Raw genomic sequence first — 26,286 nt, forward strand, 5'->3', positions numbered from 1 at the left:
ACAGAATAGAGTCCAGAAATAAACCCATGCCTTTATAGTCCATTAATATTTGACAGAGGAAACAAGCACATACAATGGGCTAAAGATAGCTCATTCAATAAATGGTGTTGGGGAAATTAGATAGATACATGCAGAAACATGAAACTAGGCCACCTTTCTTTTTAAACATTTTTTATTCATTTATTTTTAGAGAGAGGGAAAGGGAAGAGAGAAAGAGAGGGAGAGAAACATCAATGTGTGGTTGCCTCTCAAGTGTGCCCTTACTGGTGACCTGGCCCACAGCCCAGGCTTGTGTGCTGACTGGGAATCGAATCATAGACCACCTTTTAACACCACACACAAGAATAAACTCAAAAGGGATTAAAGACTTAAATTTTAGATTTGAAATCATAAAAATCCTAGAAGAAAACATAGGCAGTAAACTCTTGGACACTGCTCATAGCAATATTTTTTCTGATATATCTCCTCATGCAAAGGAAATAAAATAAAAAATAAATTAATTGGACTAAATCAAGCTAAAAAGTTTTTGTATAGCAAAGGAAACCATCAACAAAATAAACAGACAACTCACTAAATGGGAAAACATATTCACCAATACATCTGATAAGAGGTTAATACCCACAATCTATAAATATGATTCATTAAAAATCAATTAACAAACCACTCTACTCACATGACTTCAGCATCTCCCATTTATTTTGCAAGGACCAAATGAAAATCTAATTCAATAACACACAGTAGCCATACTTCTGAACAGATTTTGAACTAATAATCATAGTGCTTATTCTGAGCTAAATACAATTAAAAGGAATAAAATCTAAATGTTTTATCAAACCATGACTACTTAAAAAGCAAACCAAGATTACATTAAAATGTTTGCCTTCCTGTGATAAAAAGATCAAAAAGAGTAAAAGATTAGGAAATGAGTGAAGATACTCTGATTGGTAGTATTTAGAATAGTGTTTAAGGTATACTAGCACAACCAAGTGAACTTTCAACTGAATGACAAAAGTGGATATGACTGTGTGTGTGTGTGTGTGTGTGTGTGTGAGAGAGAGAGAGAGAGAGAGAGAGAGAGAAATGGAGCAATCCAACCATCAAGTAACAGAGATATTAGAGGAGCTAGAGCCAGCAATACTAAAACAATACTCAAGGAATGAAGTTCAACAGGACACAAAGAGAATCCCAGTGTAGACATTCGAGAAGAACCACCAGTTTCTATGAGAATAATGCAGGCCTTGAGAGAATAGATGACATGAACCATTAGCTGCACTAACAAATATAGCAAGGCCAATGAGAGAAAAATTACTGGCAATGAAATGTCTGGAGTATTGGATATTGTTATGAAGAAGAAATAAATTAGATCCAAATGTCACATCATACACCATAATAAATGAAAGCGTAAAACACATACTCAAAACTATATATGTCAGAAAAAATAGAAAACACATTTGTAAAATGACATGGATAAATGTTTTTAAAAGAAAGCAATGAAATTCCAAACTGACAACATAACTAATGAAAGTTTCAAATTCTGAATATATAAAGAACAGATATAAATAATGTCAATGCTCACATTTCACTGGAATTAGAAAAGAAATATAAATCAAAATTCAGTTACCACTATACAGCTGTGAAAGCAGCCATAATAAATACTGTTAATAAGAGTCAAATGTTAAAAAAAAAAAAAAAACCTGCAGGGAAGGAAAGACATTTGCTGTAAACTACTTGACTTAATGTGAAACAATACTTACAAAGCCATAGTAAGGTAGTGCCCATCAGGCATGAGAAGAGTGTGGGGGACAGGCATAAGAGTTATGAAAGTTAAGTGGATGCAGTAGTTAATTTGTAACATTGTAACTAAAGAAATAGCAATTTCTCTGGTTGTATTTTGCTTGCTTGTTTGTTTTGTTGATTAGCAAGCAAAATACAACCAGAAACATTGAAATAAAAAACAAACTGATAGTAATCGGAGAGAAGGAGGGAGGGATAACGGGAAGGGCCATCAAGGAAGATGTATAAAGGTCACATGGACAGAGCCAAAGGGGGTAGGTTTGAGGGTGGGAAGTAAGGGTAGATAGGCCGAGGGGGGAATGGTGGGGTGAAAATGGAAACAATTGTACTTGAACAACAATTAAGAAATAGAAATAGCAATTGAAGCACTCAAAAATATGTATGGACCTAACTACCTGAGGAGATGGACAAAAAGAGTTGGAAGTCCTGACTGGAGACGGGACTTGTAGGGGAGAAATGTGGAGCAGAAGACTGCTGTTTTGTTTTTAAATAAAAGTTTTATTTCTAGTCAGCTTTGTGATAACTCTCCCTTTGAGAATAAATTGTTTTCTAGTGCAATTAATTAATTTGAGAACAACTTGAGCATACCATAAATTTCCCATTTCCTATGCCCTGGCTGGCGTAGCTCAGTGGATTGAGCACGGGCTGTGAACCAAAGTGTCTCAGGTTTGATTCCCAGTCAGGGTACATGCTTGGGTTGCAGGCCATGACCCCCAGCAACCGCACATTGATGTTTCTCTCTCTATATCTCCCTCCCTTCCCTCTCAAAAAATAAATAAATAAAATCTTTTTTAAAAAAGTCCCATTTCCTTATTCTCGATTTTGTCTGCAACAAAAGCTAGGAACACTGCACCCAGCTGAGGCAGAAAGGAATGCACAACACCCTCACACCCCCAGATATCTACTTGCTCCCTCGGTGCACCATGGGTGTGAGCCACACACACCCACATCCCTTACCATGTAGACATATTATTCATCATGATGAGCAGCAGTAATTAAGTAAAACAGTTTCTTCTTTGTTGCACCAACAATGACAATTTTAGTTTTTATAAATTTTGATCTTAACTAAAGTATTCTTAAAATAGAATTTTTTCTGGTCATTATGTGTCAAATCATTGTATGTCGTGAGTGTGGTATCCCTGACCCCATTTTTGTCTTGTGGTATTTGTTCATTTATAATTTAGTTTGTTTTTTCAATTAATACCTTTTTAGAGCAGTTTTAGTCTTAAAGAAAAATGTAGCAGAGAGTTCCCAGTTTCCCGTTATTAATATCCTGCAAAAGTGTAGTACATTTGTTACATTTGACTATCTAATATTGATACATGATTATTAACTGAAGTCCATTGTTCACTCTGTGTTGTACACTGTATGGATTCTGACCAAATGTATTCTGTCTATTCTTCCTTCCCTCTCCCCAACACCTGGAAACTACTAATCTTTCCACTGTCTCCACAGTTTTTCCTTTTATAGAATGTCATGTAGGTGGAATCATATAGTATGTAGCTTTTCCAAATTAACTTATGCCACTTAGTAATATGCATTTAAGGTTCTACCATGCATTTTTGTGACTTGATAGCTCATTTTATTTCATTGATGAATACATTTCCCATTGCATGGATGTATAGTTTGCTTATCCATCACCTACTGAAGGACATCTTGGTGAATTTCAAGTTTTGGCAATTATGAATGAAATTGCTATAAACAATTATGTGCAGATTTTTGTGTGAACATAGATTATCAACTCATTTGAGTGCAATTAACTTTTCAACTCAAGGAGCATGATTGCTGGATCACGTGGTAACAGTATGCTTAGTTTTGGGGGAAGCTGACAAAGTATCTTCCAAAGTGCTTTACCATTTTGCATTCCCATGAGCAGTGAATGAGGGTTCCTGTTGCTCCACATCCATGCCAGCATTGGGTGTTGTCAGCATTTTGGATTTTAGGCATTCTAATAGTTGTGCGGTATTGTAATTTTTTCCATTGCAGTTCCCTAATGATGTGATGTTGAGCACTTTTCGTATGCTTCTTTGTCATGTGTATATCTTCTTTGGTGAGGTGCCTGTTCAGATCTTTTGCACACTTTTTAAAAGATTTTATTTCCTTATTTATAGAGAGGGAAAGGGAGAGAGAAAAAGAGAGAAACTTTGATGTGTTGTTGCCTCTCACATGCCCCCCATTGGGGACCTGGCCTGAAACCCAGACTGGGAATGGAACCTACAACCCTTTGGTTTGCAGGGCGGCGCTCAGTCCACTGAGCCACACCAGCCAGGGCTGCACACTTTTTACTTGGGTTGTTTCTTATTTTACTGTTGCATTTTAAGAAATCTTTGTATATTTTAGAGACTAGTTCTCTACCAAATCTATGTTTTACATAGATTTTCTTAATATCTATGTAAATAGATTTTAATTCTCTAAATAGTGTCTTTCATAGAGCAGAAGTTTTTGGTTTCAAATATATCCAACTTACCATTTTTTCTTCTGTGGATCATGCACAATTTTGCAGAACTCAGTGATTTTTAGGAATTCATAGAGTGTGTAATAGCCACTGACTGCATTTACCCTTTTCAACCATTCATTTACTTGACCAGATATTTTCATTTTCAGTCAAGTCCCCAAAATAATTGGTAGAGATACTCAATAGCATAACTTATGGTGAAAAATTAGAAACCTAATGTCAAGCAGTTGAGAGTGGATAAGTAACAGAAGAGGATATCAATGACATGAAATATATGGGAATAGTCTGCTAAAGATTGCTAACATGTCAACATCCTTTACATATAAAAATAAGTTCATGGAAATGTTAAGCAAAGAAAGTAGCATAATGATAGTAAAATATCATTATGAATTAATTTCAACTAAAAAAGTATAATTTGATAAAAAAATAAAAATTCATAACACAAACTATTAGAATAAGTAACACTAGTTGCTGTAAAACAAATCCCACAATCTCACGGTAAAAGTTTATTTTTTCATTCATGCAAAGTTGAATACAAATGTTTCAGTTAAGAATCAGCCAAGGGACAAGCTCTCTCCATGTGTGGCTCTACCATCCCCTTGGCCATGGAGTCCTTGGCCAATTCCTTCTGCCACACTTGGCTGGGAGAAGGACAAGAATCTGAGGGAATTTTTATGGGTCAGGTTTGGAAGTCTGAACTCACATCTAAGTGGCCACACCTACCTTTAAGGCAGGCTGAGGTAAATGGTCTAGCTGAGTGCCCAGGAGACAGAGGAATGCTTTTGTGCCCATGTGGCACTCTCTGCACTTGACAAAATGAGAGTCTGGTTTTCTTAGGCTCCTTTCTCCTTTCAATTTTGCTTAAGCTGTAATAACACATAAGTGTCCCCTATTATCTCACTCTACCTTTTTTCCTGGGACCTGAGTATGAGAGTTTAGCTATCACATATCCTAGTCTATTAGGTTTCTGTGTTCAGATAGGAAGATTTTTGATAGCTAGAATTTATTCTTTCTTTAAAAAAAAGAAAATTGGAATTTGCAGTCTCTCTGAGCTCATACCCTATCCTTCATTCAAACACCTCCTAAATCAACTCAGAGTATTGTCTGTCCTATTTAAAATTTTTACAGCAAGTTACATATCTTGCCAAAGAAACAATGTGTGACAATCCTTTCTGTAAGTGATGCCTCCTTCTTAACCTGAATCTTTTTGGTTTTTTAAGATAAAGCAAAATGTCAAGATTTTTCTAAGTAACACCAAATAACCCTACTTAAATCTTCTAACCTGTACATTAATAACATTTGTTTATGCATTTTGTAGCATTCATTAGTGTCAATTCTTATAGAAGTGTTTCTACATTAACACAGATATTTCATATAAGAATCTGTAAACATGCTATATTTTGACAGTAAAACATCTTTATCATAATAATCCATTCTAAAATGTTTTTTTTTTCTATTTTAATGATCATCTGAACATTGTTCTCCAGTTATGTCATTTCTACAAAGTTTTGTAAAGCATTTGGGAATTGTAAAGCATAGAGTAAGTTAATTATCATTATCTTTTTTATAGATTTTTCCTGTTTTATTTCACCAAATTTGTTCACAAATCCATGCTCAAACATAACCTATTCAGCACTTACTATCAGGAAGATGTAGCCAAAGAAGAGTCTACCAAGTTTTAATCAAGATTAGATTAAATAATTTTTTTTGTTCAGTATACTCTCCTCAGAAATAAACCAGTATTTTGAAATAAACCAATATTTTCCACAGTTTTTCTGAAATGTGCAACACAGCACTGTCTCACAAACGTCGGTAAATTTCAGGGCAGAGACTGCTAACCCAGGAGTGCCGGCGACCTGGCTTGGGGTAAATGTGTGCCTGTAAAACTGATTAAATTAAGTACCAAAACAGAGCAAAACAAAACCTGATCTATTTTGGTTGCGAACAACAGGAGTCCAAAAAAAGATTTTCAATTCCTGGAGCTTCAGAAAGGCTGAGAGGCTTTCTTCACGTACTTTTTCACCCAAGTTGCTTCCATTTGAAGAACTAAGAAAACACTACATCTCATATTGTATTATTTTCGATGATTCTATAAACCTGAGGTTCCACATCATAGCATAAGGGTGTACGCTATAGAGTAAACGAAGCCTGTAAAAACGAGACCACCACCACACAAAACATCTGTCCCAGGCCCAAGGCGAGGGCTTCAAACGGTATCATTTCTTTTCCTGCTGCTGCTAAGCACACTCCAGCAACGTCCGAGGGTAAACAGGTCAGAAGTTCAGCGTGGACATGAACAAGGAGAGAGGACACCAGCACCCACCGAAACACACCATACCACTTCTCTCGGAAGGAGCAGAGGGAAGTGGAGTGGGATCACAGGGTTCCATTGCCCAGTTTGCGGCTTGAGCTTCAGGCTGCGAATCTGACCCAGGATCTCTACCGCCCTCCTCCCCCCAACTCCCGCCCCTGCTGCTGCGCTCCCCTGCTGCACCACCACCCTGTGGTCATTCACCACAGCGAGGTGTATGAGGAACAGCACCACCGCCTGATGTGTCACTGTGCGTCACCGTCACTCACAGCCTGCTCCTTTCCCTACCTCCACCGCCTCAGCTTCACCTTCTGCCTGGGCCTTCTTCCCATTATTACTATCCTAAAAAAATTGTTTTGTGTACTAGCTTCCTGTTTCTTCCAGATTTTTACTCTTGTCAATTTGTATAAAATGTTTCATATAATCTCTTAATGTGTATGTACATGTCATCTATGCATGACATAGACAGTATTTTTATGTTTACTATATTTAATCTCTATAATTGTGTCTTCCCTAATTTTTCCTGCTGTTTTTATATTTTGTTAATATATATTTTATGCTCCAAGATAAATCACTGCTTATTTATGCAAGACTTTTATTACTAAATTATTATATTTATCTCTCCATTTTCTAATTGCATGTCATTAATGTTAGCATGCAATTGATTTTTGGAAGATCACATTAAATCTTGCGACTTTGTGAACTTCCAATTTTTTGGTTGGTGTTCTGAGTTTTTTGTATAATTACACATGTAGTAAAAGTTGACTTTCTAACAAGATATCCAGAGACTTTATTTGAGGCTCCCCTTCAACTATCTTATTGCACAGTGTTTTTAATGTTTTAATTAAACAAAGTTTAATTTATATCTACTCTTAGTCTCTAGTTAAAAACAAAACTGTTTATGAAATTAACTGGATTAAAGAAACTATGAGATTGAAAATCATGTCATCTGAAGTAATTGGATTTGAAATTTGATTTTTATACACAAAAAAATTAACAATCAATATCCTAAGTGAATATATTGAATATAACATAATACATTTTATAAATGTACTCTTTGTATAACATTAAATTTTACTATAATGTCAAAGACTATTTCTAAAACAAATTCTGAAGGGAGAGTTGCTGTCAGTTACTAGATCAGCAACTGTTTTGAATGTTTTAATATCGCCACCTACTGGAGAATTAAAATCAGAGGGGTTTACTTTGAAAATCCTCATCAATAGCAATACTGATTGCATTTAGACATTTCTAGGTTCATAATATTTTTAAAATGTTGAGGTCCTAACTTTTTTCTTTATAAACATCAGAAAATATATACAGAAAGACTAGATGGTTTAATGATTTGCCCCAAATCACACCATCAGGGGTGTCCGAATTTTTGGCCTCTCTGGGACACACTGGAAAGAGAGTTGTCTTGGGCCCTACATTAAATACATTGTGACACATAATCACAAAAACATCTCATAATATTTTAAGTTAATTTACAATTTTGTGTCAGGTCGCATTCATAGCCATCCTGAGTCACATGCGGCCCGCGGGCTGCAGATTGGACACCCCTGTTCGTAAAGACCCATGATATAGAAGCCTATACTCCTGGCCTGCTACTTCTCACTCCCAGGATCTGTGGGCTGCAATTTTCCCTTTGAGAGTGACAGACACCAGTTCATTGTCAGTGTTCACTATGGTATTAGATAAAACACTCTCAAAGTGAAGGCAAAGTTGGTTTTCCTACCAAAATTATTGATCATAATTTCCCATTTTTTACTGCCTCATGGAATAGTTAAGAGCTAAATTGCTTTTAAGTTTTTATGTTTTATCTTACAAATGACCATGATAAAATTATTTAGTATGAACAATCTAGTTTCTCCTATCTCCCATTTATTTTCTCACCCATAAAGAGGATTGCACTTTCCAGCTCTCTGACTGACAATTCAAAAGGCTATTGCAACTTGTGTAGGAAAACAGGCTACCTCTTAAACTGCAAGTTAGAGAATAAATGGGTGCTAAAGTATGATAATAATTTCAGAATATGTATCAAAAATTTAAATCACATGGCCTTTGACACCGCAATTCCACCTTTAGAAATTTATTCTGCTAATATGAATTATAACATTATTGGTGATAGGAAAAATGAAACAAGTCTGACAATCCAGCTATTATTACTAGGAAACTGATAAAATAAATTACAGGTCATCAACATAGCCATACTATGTGGAATACTCTGCAGCAATTTTTCAAAATGATGTAGCACTATGAATACTTGTAAGAAGAGTAAACTGTGTCTTTAAAGAAAAAAAGCCAACTTTTGTACTATATGTGTACTATTATTCCACTTATGTAAAATTATATAATTTTTTAAATTTTACAATAAATATATATTAAAATGTGGTTTTATGTATTTCTCACACATTTTTACAGTTACACAGTTACCTACAGTATAAATGTGTGATTACATACATGTATACACATAAACAAAAATGCATGTGTTTGTGCATGGAGAGATCTTTCAGGCACGTTACAGCTTCTCAAGTTATGGTTCACAGCAAAAACATGGCCCTGCACTCTGTGGTGAACTGGAAGGGATTCAGGAGCATCTATGTGCAAACTGGTACCAAAAAACCATGATTTCTTCTATGTTTCAAAATTAACTAAAATCTATACAGTATTTGGAAAGATATTAAATATTAAACTTAAGCTTCAAAATTTGCTTTCAAATATTTAATATATTTGTAAGTTTGCTGCAACTAATATAATTTTAATACATATGGGATTTTACACTTGAAATGGCTGTATGTAATTCCTAACCAAGACATTTTAAAAATGATTTAATATAATTTTTGATGACCACCATTGATGAACAACTTTATTGCACTAATATACAAAAAAATTTTTACAACCATGGAAAGATTGTCACATAGGTGAGAGCCTATTTTTAATGGACTAGCTTTTCCTTTTCTTTCATTGATAACTGTAATATTAAAATTGTCTTGACAATGTGAATGGATTGCCAACTTAACATTTCCATACCATTTATTTCACAGCCTAAATAACTTCTAATTTGTAAAAGTGCATGTGCCTTGTTAAAGCAGTCACTCTCCAAGTTGTCTGGATGCCTCGAAAACAGCCCCAAGTAGACAGAACTATGTATTTGGTGTATTAGGTTGAATAGTGTCCTCTTAAAATTCATGTCCACTTAGAACATGAGAAGGTGATTTTACTTGAAATAAAAGTAAATTTTACAATAAATATATATTAAAATGTGGTTTTACATATTTCTCTATGTTCTATGGAGATATAAAGTTCAAGATCAGATCATCCTAGTTAGGATGGGACCAAAATCCAACTGAGTTTCCTTCAAAGAGACAGAAAAGGAGAAGACATAGGGACACAGAGAAGAATGTGATGTGAATGTAGAGGCAGTGGTTGAAGTGAGGCACCTATAAACCAAGAGATGCCAAGGACTGAGGGCCACCACCTGTAGCTCAGAGGAAGGCAGGGAATGTATTCTCCCTCAGAGCCACCAGAAAGAACCACCCTGGCAATACATTGACTTCAGACTTCTGTCCTCCAGAAATGTGAGAGAATAAATCACTATTTTAAGCCACCTAGTTTGCAATGATTTGTCATGGAAGCCCCGGAACACTGAGGTACATGGATGTCACTTGCATCTGTGATATGACTTCTCAGGACCTGGCCACTGCCCACACTTTCTGTAGTCAGGGGATGCTGGAGGGAAATGGATGTCAGACAGCCGGACTTCCCCGGGGTCAGCTGTGGCTCCAGAGTACAGAGTTCCCTTTCCTTGAGGTAAACCAAGATTTTATTTTCAAGATGAAAAGTCCATTAGACTGAGCTGTGACTTTACCCAGCACTCCACAGGTCTGTTCCAGTCCATCATCTTCCGATACAAATAGTCAATAAAACAACCTATAAGTGCAACACTTAGAGCACAATTAAGAAAAACAAGACCTTTATTCAATCCTGTTACAGTGTGATAAAACGTGTTAAAATGGAAAATGAAAGAAACAATCAGAACCTTTCAGAAAAACCAGCATTGTCAACAAAAGAAAACTGGAATTTCACAAAAGTTTAAACACATAGATAGTGAACTTGACAAAAGGACATATTTGGAAAATTACCTTCAAGATTGCGGCATGGATGGAACTGGAGAAAATTATGCTAAGTGAAATAGGCCAGTTGGTGAAAAGCAAATACCATATGATCTCACCTATAAGAGGAATCTAATGAACAAAATAAACTAACAAGCAAAATAGAACCAGAGGCATGGAAACATGGAACAGAATGATGGTGACAAGAGGGGAGCAGGGAGGGGCATAATGGTGGAAAGAAGGAGAAAGGACTAGAGAAAGAACATGTGTGAATGACCCATGGACATGGACAACGGTGTGGGGGTTGACTATAGGAGTGGAGGGTGGACTAGGGGAAGGAGGACATAGGGGTAAAATGGGTAAAATTGGGACAACCATAATATAATAACAATAACTTTTTTAAAATAAAATATGATTGTATATGAATCTCAATCACTTGATACTGGGTCCTGAAGGTGGTCTCCAAAATGGTTTTGTGAATGAGAATCTTCCCAAGTGAAGATTAAAAGCAAAAGCAAAATGGTGAAGTAGGTACAGGAGAAAAAGACCTTCAGACACTAGTCAAAATGTTGAGCTCAAAGAACAGCTTGCATCAGCTACACTCGTTATAAAGCCGTGAAGCGACCACAGCCAGCTGTCACTTTGAAAGGTGCTGTTGGTCATGTATGAAGAGAACAAGAAACCCTTACTCAGTAGATTTGCCACTGCTGGTTACAAGATGAATTTGCTCCACGATAACAGAAATGAGGAAGAATTTATAAGTACTTCATCAATATTTTTTTCTCCAGAATATATGACAAGTAAGTTTAAAAGAAGATACAAACCATTAGGGCTTAGAGGAAGGTATCCTTGTGAACATCAAATTTAGAGCACTCTGTTATATAAATATAAACTAAGTTCTATAGTGAGAATTTGGTATTTTGGGTAAATTTGTCAAAAATTTGACAGTGAAAGAAACATGACAAAAATAACTCATGTTAAAAATATTTTGGATAATTCTGGAAGTGACTTTTAATGTGTTGTTTTGTTCATTGTAAGTAAAAAGTAATGTCAAATCTTACAAAATACCCCAGCCTAGTAAATGCCAAAACCTAAATTGGTCTGAAAATGCCTGCATCTCTCTTAAGTTTGTGACCCTTGTTTCCATGTATCTACCACATATCTCCATGTGGATGATCTAGCAGGTAATTACACTCATGTGTCCAAAATTTTTAATTAATAATATACATGGAGATAAAAATGGGGGCCACTGCACAAGCCGCAAGCCTTTGCTCCTTCCAGCCTCCAGAGCTGCTTCCTGTGTCCTGCTTCAGGCCTCACCCTAGCCAGGTGTCCTGAAAAAAGTGACAATTTGGGGGTCCTGGCTGCCCCCTGAGCTGAGGGAGCAATGGCCTGAGGCATATCTTCGAGCTCTCTGGGAAGCTCAACAGTGAAGCTCAAGAGTGTGCATTTGGTGTGCCCCGCATGGGGAAAGAGTTTCATGTTTGCTTTATACCCTGGTTGAATGATTTTTATCCATCTCCATGTATTTCATAGTTGTTTTTAAACTAGTTTACACAGAATATTAAAAAATAGATACATACACCAAATAAGAGAATATTTTCACAGGGGAAAACACTCTCCGCTTCCACTGTGTTCTCATGTCCCCTCAACTTCTGGATGTCCTAAAGCATGCACAGCACCCTCAGAGCTTCCTGCTCTCTGCCCCCTCTGAGATCTGCTCAGGAACCAGCTGTGCTGCAGGAGATTGGAAGGGCAGGGTGTGCTATGTTGACGCAATATCTGAAAACAAGTACCAGCATCTGTAGCCAGTGACTTCTTATCAAACTTGCCTCTTCCACATAACCAGCGAGGTAACATGGCCACATATTCACCTGCTCTGAGCATGTGTGTTCGTGTGTGCGTGTGTTCATGGGGACAATAATGCCCATCTCTCAAGGAAGAATTCCATGCAGAGAGACCTGACACAAAGTTAATGGAGCAGGCAGCGACAGATGTCAGAAACCCAGAAGGTACTCACACATCACCTCTGCTTTTATCTGGAAGTCTGCTTCCTTCTGTTATTTCTCTCTGCCTAAGAGTTCTTTGTGATTCTTGCCTCTATGGCTGCCTATGGTTTGCATGTTTCCATTCCAGCTTCTCAAGCAGCCTAAGCAAGTCTGAGTCCCATCTCCACGTTCCAGGAGGAAACAAGATTGGCCAAGCCAGAGTGACTAATGTGAACCCATTTATCCATGTTCAAGGGTCAGGGTCACACAAGTGGCTGCCAGGCCTCATCTCTGTGGATGAAGGGCGATCATAACTAGGGGACACCCAAAACCTTAGCTCTGTCACTCACCATCTGTGCTGTTTGAGTCTTCTTACATCTTCATTTTCCTCAACTGTTAAATGAAAGAAAGGAGCTACAATTGCTGAAGTTCCTTTGAGTTCTAAAACTCAATGGTCTAGTGATTCAAATGGAAGGAATTTTAGGAAGCATGACTGATTAGTAGAGGTTGGGAGTGGGGAGAATAGAGACTGTCAATCCCCAGCCTTCCTTGGATAATAATCTAGCCACTCTGTTCCATCTGTGAGTAAAGTCAGTCTCCCTTTAAGATATACTGAAGCACATTTGTTAAGCGTCCAAGCTGTCTTAGGACATAGACAGATATATGTAGCAGGTTCTCAAATAACATCATTTCATTGAATGTTGTCTTATAATGTGGATGAGATGTAATAGGAACTTAACTTGTGTTTATTTCCATTGGCTTATGGTACAATTGATTTTGCTATACATCATTTCACATAAATTGATAGAACCTAGCCACAATGTGAAGTGAGGACTCACTGTATTTTTAAGGCCTTTGGTGCTTTAATGGCTGCAGTCCAGTGTCAATCGACCTAATATCCATGATGCACTTAAAACGGGGCTTGATATAGAGGTTCAAAAGAAATATAATGTTCAGAATATAAAAATATTTACAGTGTCACTTCTTTAACAATACTTATGTCCCTAAAATGTACACAAAGTTTTATAATTATAATATAAATAAACATTCAATAGAATTGTTTTATTTATAAAAGCTACCAAAAAAACTACAACCTTTTGGAAAGTAAACAAAAAGTCCTGAAATAAAAATAATTATTCCTAATTTATGTCTCCTGTTTATATGGACTTTGGTACTTAAACATCCTTAAAGTAAAGGAATCCTTTGAATGTGTTTTCTGGCATAAATTTTTGTCTGTTTGTTTTCAGAGCTTTATTAAGGGGTAATTGACAAACAAAATTTTAAGATATTTAAAGTGTATCTGATGCTTGGATATATATATTTATATAGTCTGCCCGCAAAAAGTTCAGCCATTGTTAATGGCTGTAACCTGGAAGCAAGGAGAGTAGACTGGAATGCATGTGCATGAACAATGACGACCTCACTGTACTAGTCAGTGGGGGCAGTAGAACTGTTGAATGAGCATGTGTACCGTGTGGCCATCACATTCAAAATGACTGAGCAAGTAGAGCAATGAAATTGCATCAAATTTTGCATTAAGCTTGAACATTCCTCTGTGGAAGCTATTTGGATGATTCAGAAGGCTGCAGCTGTGGGCAATTAGCAGCTTCATCCCAATAATGCACCCACTCACATGTCATGTCTTATGCAGAGTTTTTTGGCAAAACATCAAATCACCCAGGTCACTCAGCTCCCCCCACCGCAGCCCAGATTTGGTGCCCTGAGACTCTTGGCTTTTCCCAAAACTAAAATCACCATTGAAAAAGAAGAGATTTCAGACTGTCAGTGAGATTCAGGAAAATATAACGGGGCAGCTGATGGCAATTGGGAGAACTGTGTGAGATCCAAAGGTGCCTACTTTGAAGGGGACTGAGGTGTTGTTGTCCTATGTACAATGTTTCTTGTATCTTGTAGCTCCTCCAAAAATGTCTCTATTTTTTAAAAAAATGTTATTTATTTATTTTTAGAGAGGGGAAGGGAGGGAGAAAGAGAGACAGAAACATTAATCTGTGGTTGCCTCTTGTGCACTTCCCACTGGGTACCTGGCCCACAACTCAGGCATGTGCCCTGACTGGGAATCAAACTGGTGACTCTTTTGTTTGCAGGCTGGCACTCAATCCACTGAGCCACACCATCCAGGGCTCTATTTTTTATATTACATAGCTGGATACCTGCTGGACAGACTCTGTGTGTGTGTGTGCATATATATGTATGTATGTATATATATATATATATGGTATGCATATATATGTATATATATATATATAGTGCAAAAATTCCCACAGTGAAGTTAACACATCCATGATCTCACATATTTTCTTTTTTTCTTGGAGAGAACACTTCAGATCTATTCTCTTAGAAAATTTCAATTATACAATATAGTATTATCAACTATATTCACCATGTTGTTCATTAGATACTCAGTCCTTATTCATCTTACAGCTGAAAGTTGGTGCCCCTTTGTTAGCCTCTCCCCATTTCCCTCACCCCCAGCATCTGGCCACTGCCATCAATTCTGTTTCTATGAATTCCACTTCTTCTTTTTTAAAGATTTCTACATATAAATGATACCAAGCAGTGTTTGTCTTTTAAATTTCCCTGGCATATTTCATTTGCCTTAATGGCCTTAATGAATTATTTACCCCTGGGCTCCCTAGGTGATATCTCATTGTAGTCAGTGATGCTCTTTGAACATCTCTGACTTGTGCCTGGGCAACAACAGTGGAAATACCCATTGCTGCTGCTTTGTGCAGCCTTAAATGCATCCACTTACTTTGGCTATACTTACTTATTTAATAGACATGTTCCTTTAATCCCTCTGTCTAAGCTGTTACTCCCAGGAGCAGACACTGTTTATATAGCTGTGCTTAGTCTGAAGAAACTCACTGATGCTTTTGTTGATGGCTGAAGAACAATGAGAGCCTGAAGTCAAGCCTTTTGATCAGATTTATTCATGTTACTTGGCAAGAAGTTGAAGACAAATAAAAAGTTGAAAGAGGGAACCAGCAAGAGATTCCCCCTATCTTTTCTACTATAAAGCGCAAAGAAACGTAAACAGGAATAATATCTAAGCTGTTTAACTTTGACCTCGTCCTTTCCTGGCTGTAGTCAGAGCCGAACAGCAACAGGCCCAAGCAAGTCTCACCCAGTTTCAAAAGCCAGACAGTTCTTTTTATTCCAAACACAATTTTTGTTTTAGTCTCATAGCTCAAAAATCTCAAGACTTTTCTTTTTTCAGATTTATGCTGCATTATGACAATGAGGAATAACCTATTGGTTCTACGAAATGTAAATTCAGCTGCCAGGCTCACTTTCTGGGCACAGAGGATCCCGCTGGGGTACAGAGGAGGAATGTAGGGTGAAATGTCATATATTGCTTTATGTTATTCACGTGTGCTGCCCTAATTCTGGTCCTTGCTCTGACAGTGGGGAATGGGAGTGTCTATCTTGAGGTTAAGAGACAGGGATGAAGGATGGGAGTTGGGGGGGTGGGGGGGTGCCTGGGGCAATGGAGAAACAAACCTTGGGTTGTTTGTTAAAGCTCCAGAGAGAGAGTGTGCTTTTCCCAAAAAGACGAAGGTTTCAGGAATAGTTTAGCTAAAATATGCAATCATATCAATTAATAAAATTTAGTTACACTAGGTGCTTTAAATTATTTTTTCAACTTTCTTTCTCGAGCTATTATGAAATGAATGGAAACAACAACTAAGAATTTCACATCAGTAATTCATGCTCTCTCTCTATCTCATTTTCTCACTTGTACCAAATTTGATTTTAATTTGATTTCTGTATAATAACAATCACAGTAATATATTTATCCTGTCTTGGAAAGAATGTGAAGCAGGAGGGGATTCTCAAATTACAACTGAAATCTGTGAGCTGGTGCTCCCTCTGGTGAACTTTCTTTGCATTGCACATGCCTTTCTTTTTTCCTTTTCTCTTTTTTTTTTTTTTTTTTGAAATACAAGAACACCTCATTTATAGGCCAAGAAACATTTCACAAAGCCAAGAACAATCAGAAAGTAAACTCAAAGGTCACTACATGATAAAAAAATGTATGAATCTGATAAGATTGAACTGATTGGATTCGCCAGAATTCTTCTAAGGGAATTTGTTAAAAAGTAATGGCTTGATAACAGCCCTGAAAACCACAAGGGACTTCTCAGGTATAATTATTTTGAAACAATTGTTCTGGTTAATAAAGGAGGGGAAATTTGGATTTGGGGATTGGAGAGGGAGAAATCCCACCTCTACCCTGGGGGCAGTGCTGCACAGCGGAGCGGGAGCCACAGAAGACACAGGCTAACTAGTGTCCCAGTGAACCTCTCTGAGTAACCTCAGATGCCAAAACCTTCCTGGACCCTAAAAACCCTCAGCAGAGAATACAGAAAAATAAAGGCCTTTGTAATGAACCTAATAAAATACAGCAGACATAAACCTCGAGCTTGGACATCAGCCTCTGACATTTTTGAGGAGTGAGGACGGTAAGGTGTAAGTCAGAGAGGACGACATCGCTTTTGGCAGAGTCAGTCATCGACCTGGGGAGCTTAGAGAAGATCTCTTTTGTATTATACAGGGCTGGAGCTTTCTGAATACATTCTGCTAAAAAACAAGTTTCAATCCTGACCTAAGAGGAAGTCTTGGGAAATTAATTTACAACTTTATATATAAGAAGAGATCCAGAGAGAGAAACCCAGAAGTTCTCATGGTATGTGTCTACATGGTGAGGGAAAAAGAGGCCCAGGACTGTGGAGACACCTCCAGGTTGTAAAAGAGACACCGGAGAACCTGTGGCCTTGGACATATAGTTACATTCCAAAGGATTTGAGTGAAAACCCAGCACCTTTCTATCCCAACTCCAGGAACAAAGGTTGTCTCCCTCCTTTCAGGCAGTTGCCTCTTTGTTCTATATATAAGCAGAGAAAGTCCATTTTTCTCTTTCCCTCACCTTTGGAACATTCAGGGAAATGGACTGGAGGGGGGAAAAAAGCTTGGTTTAAGATATCCAAATAAAAATAACAGTTAAAAGAACAATATGAAATGTAATGGTAAAAAGTAGGTATTAGAAAATAGATTTGGAAGTCCTAAAAGCAGAAATCCTCTATTCGTGTAACTGAGGCAGCGGGCACATCCATGTTGTGCCTCAGTGGATGACCCAGTGATAAGTATTGGAAAAAACAAGTTTTTATTTACAATATTCCAATGCTGGGGGGACTCAGAGCACTGATGCTCTGAACCCTCCTTTTCCAGAAGACCCAGCACTTCCCTTGGTCCCTAAAAGGCTATAAGACAAAAGCCCCAAAAGTTCCCCATCTCCTTATCTTAAGCCAGCTGCACAAAGTCTCACAGCAGCTCTCTCCTCCAGTATCTGGGGTATGGTGTCATCAGCCTCCATATCACAATCCAGGAAAGCATGTGCCATGGTGCACTGGATCATGGTGAAGTTCAGGAAAGACATAAGTAACCAAGAGTCCAGAGAGAGTCTGGGTTTGCAAGGTCAGTGTCTTGCAAGGGAGAGTCTTCGGAGTCAGCTAGAGCAGGCATGATCAGAGCAGCAGTATGTCTTGTCCATTACCACACCAGGCTGCATGGCCCAATCCTCAACTACAAACTAAATAGTTGCTTGGTTACTTCTCCCTTCACACAGCTGCTACATCATTCCTCCCTCAAGGCTGTTCCACTCCCTTCCAAGTCACATGACCAAATCCCCTCATGGCTGCCTGCCCTTAGTTTGAATCCTGATCTGGAGCCTCCTGTGTGACCTCATCTCTGACTCCTCCCACAGTGAGCTACATTTGTTGGTTCTCCTGTAATGTTTATGTTTATTCAACTGCCATTGCCAGTCAGGGTAAGAGCGACTCAATGATGCAGGGAGAACTACCTCCTTTGCTACTTCACAAGTCAAGATATATCCTGAAACTAACACCCATCCTGCTCCAAGGCAGTAGCTCAGCTATTACACCAGCTGTTACACCAGCTGATACTTTTCTGTTATGAAAAGTATCTTAAGTCATATTGTTCACTTCCCCTATCCTCCAAACCATGGGATGTGTGGGTTTGCTCCTATTTTCCCCAGGCACCCCTTGTCCTGTACCCCATTTCATTCATAGATTCCATGTTTGCAAGTTCACCTACTCAATAAAATGTATTTGTAACCCCAAATCAATACTCATGAGCTCGTGTGGTCATTCACAGACTTGCGCACAAAAGCAAAATAACTGAGCTGCCCAATAAGCATGTTCCCATTTGTGCATAAATGGTAGGTATGAGAGTGGAGGATACTGTGTAGTGACAGCATATACAGTGAGAACATAGGAGGCTGAAGGCAGAACTCTAGGGAACATAATTTAGAAGGTGGACAGGAGATGACATGTTAGGGGAAGCTCAAAAGGGATGGTCAGGTAGGTAAGGAGAGAATGATGAGGATTATCCTGAGGAAATTTCAGGATGGGAACAGTCACCAATGTAAAGAGATTCAAAAAAGCTCCCAGATGATGCATACATCGTACAGAGAAAAAGCATATACTTTAAGTGTAATTGGGCCTGAATTTAAAACTTATTTCTGCTACTTCATAGCTGGATAATATAAGGAAATTCATCTTATTTCTCTGGTCCGCAGTTACTTCTGTAGAATGAAGATAAATCCTAACCCAGAATGTTGTAGATTCCATGAAATAACATATCATGAAAATAAACAACTATGAATATTCTATATTCCATAAACATTAAAAAGCCAAGCTTTCCCCAAGCACTGTGGCTCAGTTATTTGGGCATCGCCCTGCAAACCAAAAGGTCACCAGTTGGATTCCCAGTCAGGGCACACATCTGGGTTGCAGGTTTGGTCCCCAGTTGAGGTGCGTATGAAAGGCAGCCAATCAGCGTTTCTCTCTCACATTGATGTTTCTCTCTCTCTCTCTCTAACTCTCTCCCTTCCCCTCTGCCTGAAATCTAAAACAGAAATAAAAAATCAAGATTAAAATATTTTAAAGGATGAAATAAAGCCACTGTATACCATAGTGACCTCTGATCATGTCTTCCATTACGTAAAATTATGTGAGTTTCGTTTATATTGGGAAGTTGAAATTGAATACAGTTTATTAGTCCAAGATGAATAGGCCTGTTTTTTATTATCTCTCCTACCCATATATGGTGAAGATCTCTGTTGATATATTTTGTTATAGCTTGACTTTCTATGAATGGAAAATGGACTTTAAGAAAGTCAAACCTGGGTTTGAGTTATGGACCCCTTCCTCCTTCATTCATTCATGATTAAAAGGACATATTATGTTCCAGGATATATATTAAGGCACAAGAGATAAAGACATGGCCCAGGGCCTCTATGATCTTACAGTCTAATGAAGGAAAATAAGTAAGTGTAACAAGGCATTAAAATTAAGTGTCTCATTTAAGCATCCCAAAGAATAATACACATTATATGTCAAAGCAAATATGAGACAGAAGCTCCTGGAAGGTAATCCCTACAGAATAAATTCCATGATTTTAAACCCCTCAACTGCCTTGAGAATATAAAATAGAGAATAAAGAGGGAATGAGGTACTTGTGATCATACTTCTTTGGAGAAGAATGGAAAAAGGTACCATAGCTTTCATCACAAGCTAAGAGAAAGAGGAGTTCAAAGGGGCCATGTGAGTGTTGGTTGATATTTTTATTCACATTAACGAGATGTGAGTAAAGCAATGCAAACGTATACAGTAACTCAATCATGTGACATGAGCAGCTTCTTTCTTCAGTTGGCTAATAATTTTCAAATTCTGGAAGAAAATTTCTTTTTTTCTCTTTTTTGGTTTTTTTGTTTTGTTTTGTTTTGCTATTCATGATATGATAGCTATAGACACAGCACACTCTTAAGCTTTAACTGCATTATAAACATTTTTCCCACCACATTCTTAAATCCAAAGTAGACAATCAACAAAACACTATATCAAATTGCTAGTTGTGGTTCTTAGCCAGTTGTGGAGGTGTCAATATTCCCACCATAGTGAGTTTCAAGCTGCCATCAGACTGTCACTGAATGTGGAGTAAGAAGCAGGTGTGCAGTAGCATGCCCTCATATGGCACCTCCATATAGCCTCAAGAGCATAGATAATAATAACAAGTATTTAAATAATCAGGAAATGATTTTTGAGTATGTATTACATTAGTTTTTAGTGTGATTTCATTGTAAGTTTATATAATTTAATGTTTAATAATAGCTGTGTTTAACAACTGTCTATAAAATTCCTGAAAATTTAACAATAGGCTCTCATGAGCCAGTATAAGCCACCTCCTGTACACCACTGACTTTAAGTACATTGCAAATGTAGTCTTTACTGTCCTAGCTGTCACTCTGAAATCACTAAAATGTAGATTTTCCTCCCTGTGAAATTAGGAGGGACCTTTGCAACAGCAATCTCCTCTCTCCTTAGTCCAGTGGATACTTTTCAGTCCTAACCTTACTTAATTATCTATAAGAAATGACACTACCAGTCTCTTCCTTGAGACCTCCCTGTCATTGTTTTTCAGTTTCTTCCTTTCATCTTACCTCTGAGTATTCCTTAAGTCTATTTCATATGTCCTTTCTCCATTGAGCCCTTCATTGTTGATATTTCTGAGCATTCTCAGTCCTTGCATCTTCTCATACACCTCATCACCCCTGGGAGCCTCATCTACTCTGCTATCACTTCTATGCAGTCAACATCAAACCTGTATCCCCAATCCAAAATTCTCTCCTAGCTTCCTCATAGCTACACCCAAATTTACAATTGCACCATGATGTTATTTTTACCCTAGATCCCACATAAATTTCAAATTCGAAATGGCCATAGCATATGGTTTTTTCTTTTGAAGTTTATTTTTCTCTTTCAACTCAGTAATTTACAGGTTGTACCATTAAAAAAATTATCTAACCAAAACCCCTGATGTCATTCTTTATTCTTCTTTCTTTCATATATTTCCCACATGTCAGACACTAGCACCTTTAGGTCTGACTCTAACATCTCTACCAACTATTGCTTCTCTCTATATTCACTGCCACTGATAAAACTTAGGTCCAAATCATGCCTCACTGTTGTAATAACCTTTGCATTTACTAAAGCTGACTCAATTAACAGTGATGCATCATCTATGATCTTTCTAAATTAAAAATCCATTAATAGCTCTCAATTGCCTTAGATTGGTGGTTCTTAACCAACCATGGCAGGACAACAGAATTATCTGGGGAGGTTTTTTCAACCAACTTTATAAATGTATAGTTTACATATAATAAAATGCATTCATTTTAAGTAAATAGCTCACTGTGGTTTTAACAATGTATATACCTGTGTGATTGCCACCACAATCAAGATATAAAAGATTTCCATCACCTCAACAGGCTCCTTTTGTCCCTTTTTAGGTCAAACTTCCCAAGCTTATTCTTCTCCAAAGAAACAATGTCAAGCAACTGATAAGAGAAAAATTCTGAGGTGTTCTTAATTTAATGACAGCAGGCCTGTCAGGGGAAGAGAGACAGGGGGGTTAACCAGTTAACCTCTGTGGGCAGAAACAAAAGACCGTTTACATTCCTAATGTAAGCTGAAACTTTGAGGCAACTTTCAGCTGGCTATTTCAGCTATTATCTAGAGGAAATAGTCAAACATCAGAGGCCACCACATCTTGCTTGTGCATGAACTTTCCAGACTGTTGCCCACAGGCAATCCAAAAGTAGCAAATATTTCTTCCTTCAGGACGATGCACCTATCCCAGAACTGTCTCCATTCCACCTTTTCCCAACCACATTATCTACAGCCAATGTAAATTCTTTCAAAAGGACTTACATCTTTCTTCCCCAAACTCCCTTGACAAGAAAACACTGATAGCTGCAGTACAGCAGACACATTTGGCTTTCCCAGCTAGCCTTTGCTGGTGGCTCACACTGCATGCCCCAGTGCCTGGTCCTTTTCCTGGATAGCATGTGGCACAATAAAACCTTTTTTTTTTCTAGAAAAGCTCCTGGCCAAGAAGTTTTTTGTTTAACACAACTATTAGCTTTCTGGCAGTAAAGTTTAGTCTTGTCTATTCTAGCATTTCATATAAATTAAATCAGAAAATATTTAGCTTTTTGCATGTGGCTTCTTTTACTCAGAATAATGTCTTTAAGATTCATCCATGGTGTAAGATTTCTTCCTTTTTACTGTTGAATAGTATTCCATTGTGTGAATTTACCAAAATGTTATCTATTGTTTGTTGATTGGTTATTTCTATTTTGGGGCTATTATGAGTAAAGCTTCTATGAACATTTGGGTGCAAATATTTTTGTAAATATATATTTTGATTTTTCTTGGGCTTGTACTTAAGAGTGGAAATACTGGATCTTATGACATATTTAACTTTAACTCAGAATATTTAACTTTAGAAGACACTAACTATTTTCCAATGTAGCTACACCATTCTTCATTCCCACTGCATTGTGGGAGAGTTCCAGGCAGAAAGCCACAGCAAATACAGCTCATCCTGCTTGTGTCCCTTCCATGGAAAATCACAGACCTGTACTGCCTATTACTCAAATGTCCGAACATAGATGTTTCATAGTTTATTATTTTGGGAGAGTGGGATGGCAAGTTCAGTTCCATGTACACTACCTTTGCCAGAACTGAAGTCCACTTGGAGAGGATTTTAAATAATATAATGCTTGTGTTTCACCACACACTAATTAAATCTGAGTACATGGGGTAAAGGAAGAGGGAAGTGTGTTCTAATGTACAGCAACAACCTTTGAGAATCACTGGCCCGAAGGTAATGTTTAATTTCTTCACTAAGGCAACATCCCTCTGAATCTGTCTAGCCTTCTCTGCAGTCTAGATCCACACACCCCATCCCCAAACCATCTTTTATTATTTCTCCTAAGCTTCAACCACACAGTTGTTTATTAACACACATTATATTTCAAATCTATGCTTTTTCCTGTGGTGTATTTTGGTCCACAGTCTACTGGAAGTATTTATCCTTTAAGATAAAGCCAAAATATCATTGGCTCTCTGGGACATAAAAAAGCTCCAGGTAGGGCAGAATGTTGTATTAAATGTATTAAAAAGAATGTTGGGACAAGAAATGCAAGTTTTACTATCTGGTACCGCCATTTACAGCAGGTTGAAATTTAGTCATCATCTGGTTTCCTCAGGTACAACACAATAATAACAATACTAATACTTATCTGGGCCGATGAATGAGCCTCTATGAATGAGATTACACAGAGAACGCACCTCGCCAGCCTGGTGCACATAGTAGGCACCAACAGAATACTTCTCTTTACACCCCACATTTCCCGCAAAGCTCTTGCAAATTGCATTTTATTATCTGTTCACGTCCCTCCCCACGAGATGGTAAGGTTGACGAGATGAGTTTTTGAGTTTTTGTATTTCTACTGCGCGGGACTACTTATCCTAGAGAGGAGGGAAAGGGAGGTACAAAGAGAGGGAGAGAAACATCAATGTGCGGTCGCCTTTCATGTGCCCTTTGTTGGGGACCTGGCCTGCAACCCGGGCATGTGCCCTACTGATTGGGATTCGAACCGTCATTTCCCTGGCCCGCAGGCCCGCACTCAATCCACCCAGCCACCCTAGCCAGGACTAGCGGGAATACTCTACCTTTGCATCCAGGGGGCATAAAGACCCTGGGATAAGACACGAGTTTAAATAAACCTCGGATCACTGAAGATTTTAGCATTCTTTAGTTCTGATTGCGTAAACCTCAGATCAATAAGGAGAATTTAGTAGTCTCTAGTTCTGATTGCAAAGAGCTTTTTACGAGGTTCTTTATTCTCAACACCAATCACGCTTTGGGGCCACCCAGTCCTTGGTAGGAAACATGAGAGAATTTGAACTAGAAAAGTAAAGCAGCAATCTTACAGAGATAAACGTGCAACGGACGTTCCCACTGTTAAAAGAACAAGCCAGTCTACGGTGCCCCCTAGGGCGGCCTACATCACTTTCAGACGCGCCGCAGAGGAATCAAGAGACTCAAGTAGAGACCTCTCCGTGGAGAGATTCTCTGAGCCAATTATTTCCCGTTAAGGGAAAAAAAGGGTTTAGGACAAATGGGTTGGCGCGGGAAAAGAGGGACGAGCGCGAGCTCGGGAGGAAGCTGGGGGAGCTCGGGGACCGCCTCCCCCAGTTGCCAAGCAACCGTCCCCGGAAGTTGCGGCTGCGGACTCAGAAGAGCGGGTCAAATATGGCGGAAGGCGGCGACGCAGAGCCGGGCGAGCGCGACAGGTCCTCTGGGCCCCGGCCTCCGAGCGCGCGTGACTTGCAGGTGCGGTGAGCCCCGGGGGACGTGGGCTTGGCGGCAGATGCGGGCGGGGGCGTGTGCGAGGCTGTCTCTGGCCTCGGCTGAGCCTTCCCCAGATCCGATCTGGGGACGGAATTACGACCCAGGGTGGCGGAGCGTATTGTTGTGTTCCTGGAAACAAGTGTCCGTTTCCCCTCCACCCCACTGGCACTTTAAGAACCATTTGTTCCTTTTGAATGTCATTTTGTGGGGTTGGTTGAACGGCTCACAGGTCGCTGCTTCGGGAGACTAGCTGCGGAGGAAAGCTTTACTGTGGCCGTGGGGAAATTAGCGATCACTTTAAAAAGTAGTAACAGGTGTGCCGGTTTGATCTTTGTCTTGGATGGTATTTCTGGCTTGATTTCTTGTATATAAAAATGTGTTTTTTAAAAGTCAGGTAGCTTTTCCCTTTTAAAGGAGAGAACTTAAGTATTTCATCCTACAGCTGCACAGCCTAGATGTAAAGGCTACCGTCTATGAAACATTGCAACTAAAAATCCAGGAAATAAAACTTTATGATGTTATAGGACACTGACATTAGGTAGCTACTAAATATGAATGCACCAACTTTGGCTTTAGCAGATTTTTAACACTACTTGGCTCATTTTAGGTTTTCTTTCTGTCTCCTTATAAGGTAATTAATAAAATTCAACAAGTGACTATGTATAGTAGCCATATGGTTAAACATAAGTGACTCTAATTCCACAGCCTTGGTAGAAAAGTTCTGTTAACGTTGTAGCCACACCTTCTTTCTATACGCCTCAGAACCGACATCCCGAGCACCTACCTGCCCTGTAGCACACTGCTGAGCTCCGGGGGATGCTGAGATACATAGGGCGTCAAACCCACAGTTGGGTCTGGACACTGCTGGAAAGGATAGAATGTGAAAAAGACATTTCTACCTATTTTTTGTTGCTGCAGATATAAGATATGAATGTATTTAACATTTAAGATGGCATATGATTGAGTGCCAAAATAAACAGTGCATAGTGGGTGGGCTGGAATGGGAGTAAAAGGGAGAATACTGTACTTGAACAATGATTAAAATAATTTTTTTAAAGATTTATTTATTTATTTATTTTTAGGGAGGGAAGGCGGGGCGGGGGAGAGAGAGAGAGAGAGAGAGGGAGAGGGAGAGAGAGAGAGAGAGAAAGAAACATCAATGTGCGGTTGCTGGGGGTGATGGCCTGCAACCCAGGAATGTACCCTGGCTGGGAATCGAACCTGGGACACTGGTTCCCAGCCCGCGCTCAATCCACTGAGCTACGCCAGCCAGGGCTTAAAATAAAATTTTAAAAAATAAAATAAAATAAACAGTGCATAAAA

The 26,286-nt window shown here is 38.5% G+C and overlaps 2 protein-coding genes across 5 annotated transcripts in view; one reads left to right on the forward strand and one right to left on the reverse strand.

The window, feature by feature from the left end:
• Nucleotides 1-6,242: 6,242 nt before the first annotated feature.
• On the reverse strand, nt 6,243-10,461 carry LOC114514801 (transmembrane protein 170A-like). The gene is made up of 2 exons (XM_028534033.2): nt 10,429-10,461; nt 6,243-6,592 (listed from the first exon to the last, which is right to left on the reverse strand). Exons 1-2 carry the CDS (start codon nt 10,459-10,461, stop codon nt 6,380-6,382), a joined length of 246 nt encoding a protein of 81 aa, XP_028389834.1. The 3' UTR covers nt 6,243-6,379.
• Nucleotides 10,462-24,829: 14,368 nt separating this feature from the next.
• The window catches only part of UBXN2B (UBX domain protein 2B), a 34,636-nt gene continuing 33,179 nt past the window's right edge, over nt 24,830-26,286 (forward strand). For 3 of the 4 annotated variants that reach the window (XM_028533690.2, XM_036031133.1, XM_036031134.1), the window contains exon 1: nt 24,830-24,945. In XM_028533690.2, the coding sequence (XP_028389491.1) occupies nt 24,865-24,945 (81 nt within the window). In that variant the 5' untranslated portion in view covers nt 24,830-24,864. The remainder of the gene's footprint in view (nt 24,946-26,286) is intronic. The other variant, XR_004904350.1, reaches the window with a different exon arrangement.

The sequence above is a fragment of the Phyllostomus discolor genome, chromosome 7 (assembly GCF_004126475.2).
Source record: "Phyllostomus discolor isolate MPI-MPIP mPhyDis1 chromosome 7, mPhyDis1.pri.v3, whole genome shotgun sequence".
Taxonomy (NCBI): domain Eukaryota; kingdom Metazoa; phylum Chordata; class Mammalia; order Chiroptera; family Phyllostomidae; genus Phyllostomus; species Phyllostomus discolor.

Coding starts and splice junctions, on each gene's coding strand:
- LOC114514801 (XM_028534033.2), bottom strand. CDS start 10,461: ATGATGGACTGGAACAGACCTGTGGAGTGCTGG. Junction 6,593..10,428: donor ACAGACCTGTGGAGTGCTGG/GTAAAGTCACAG, acceptor TCCTTCCGAGAG/AAGTGGTATGGTGTGTTTCG.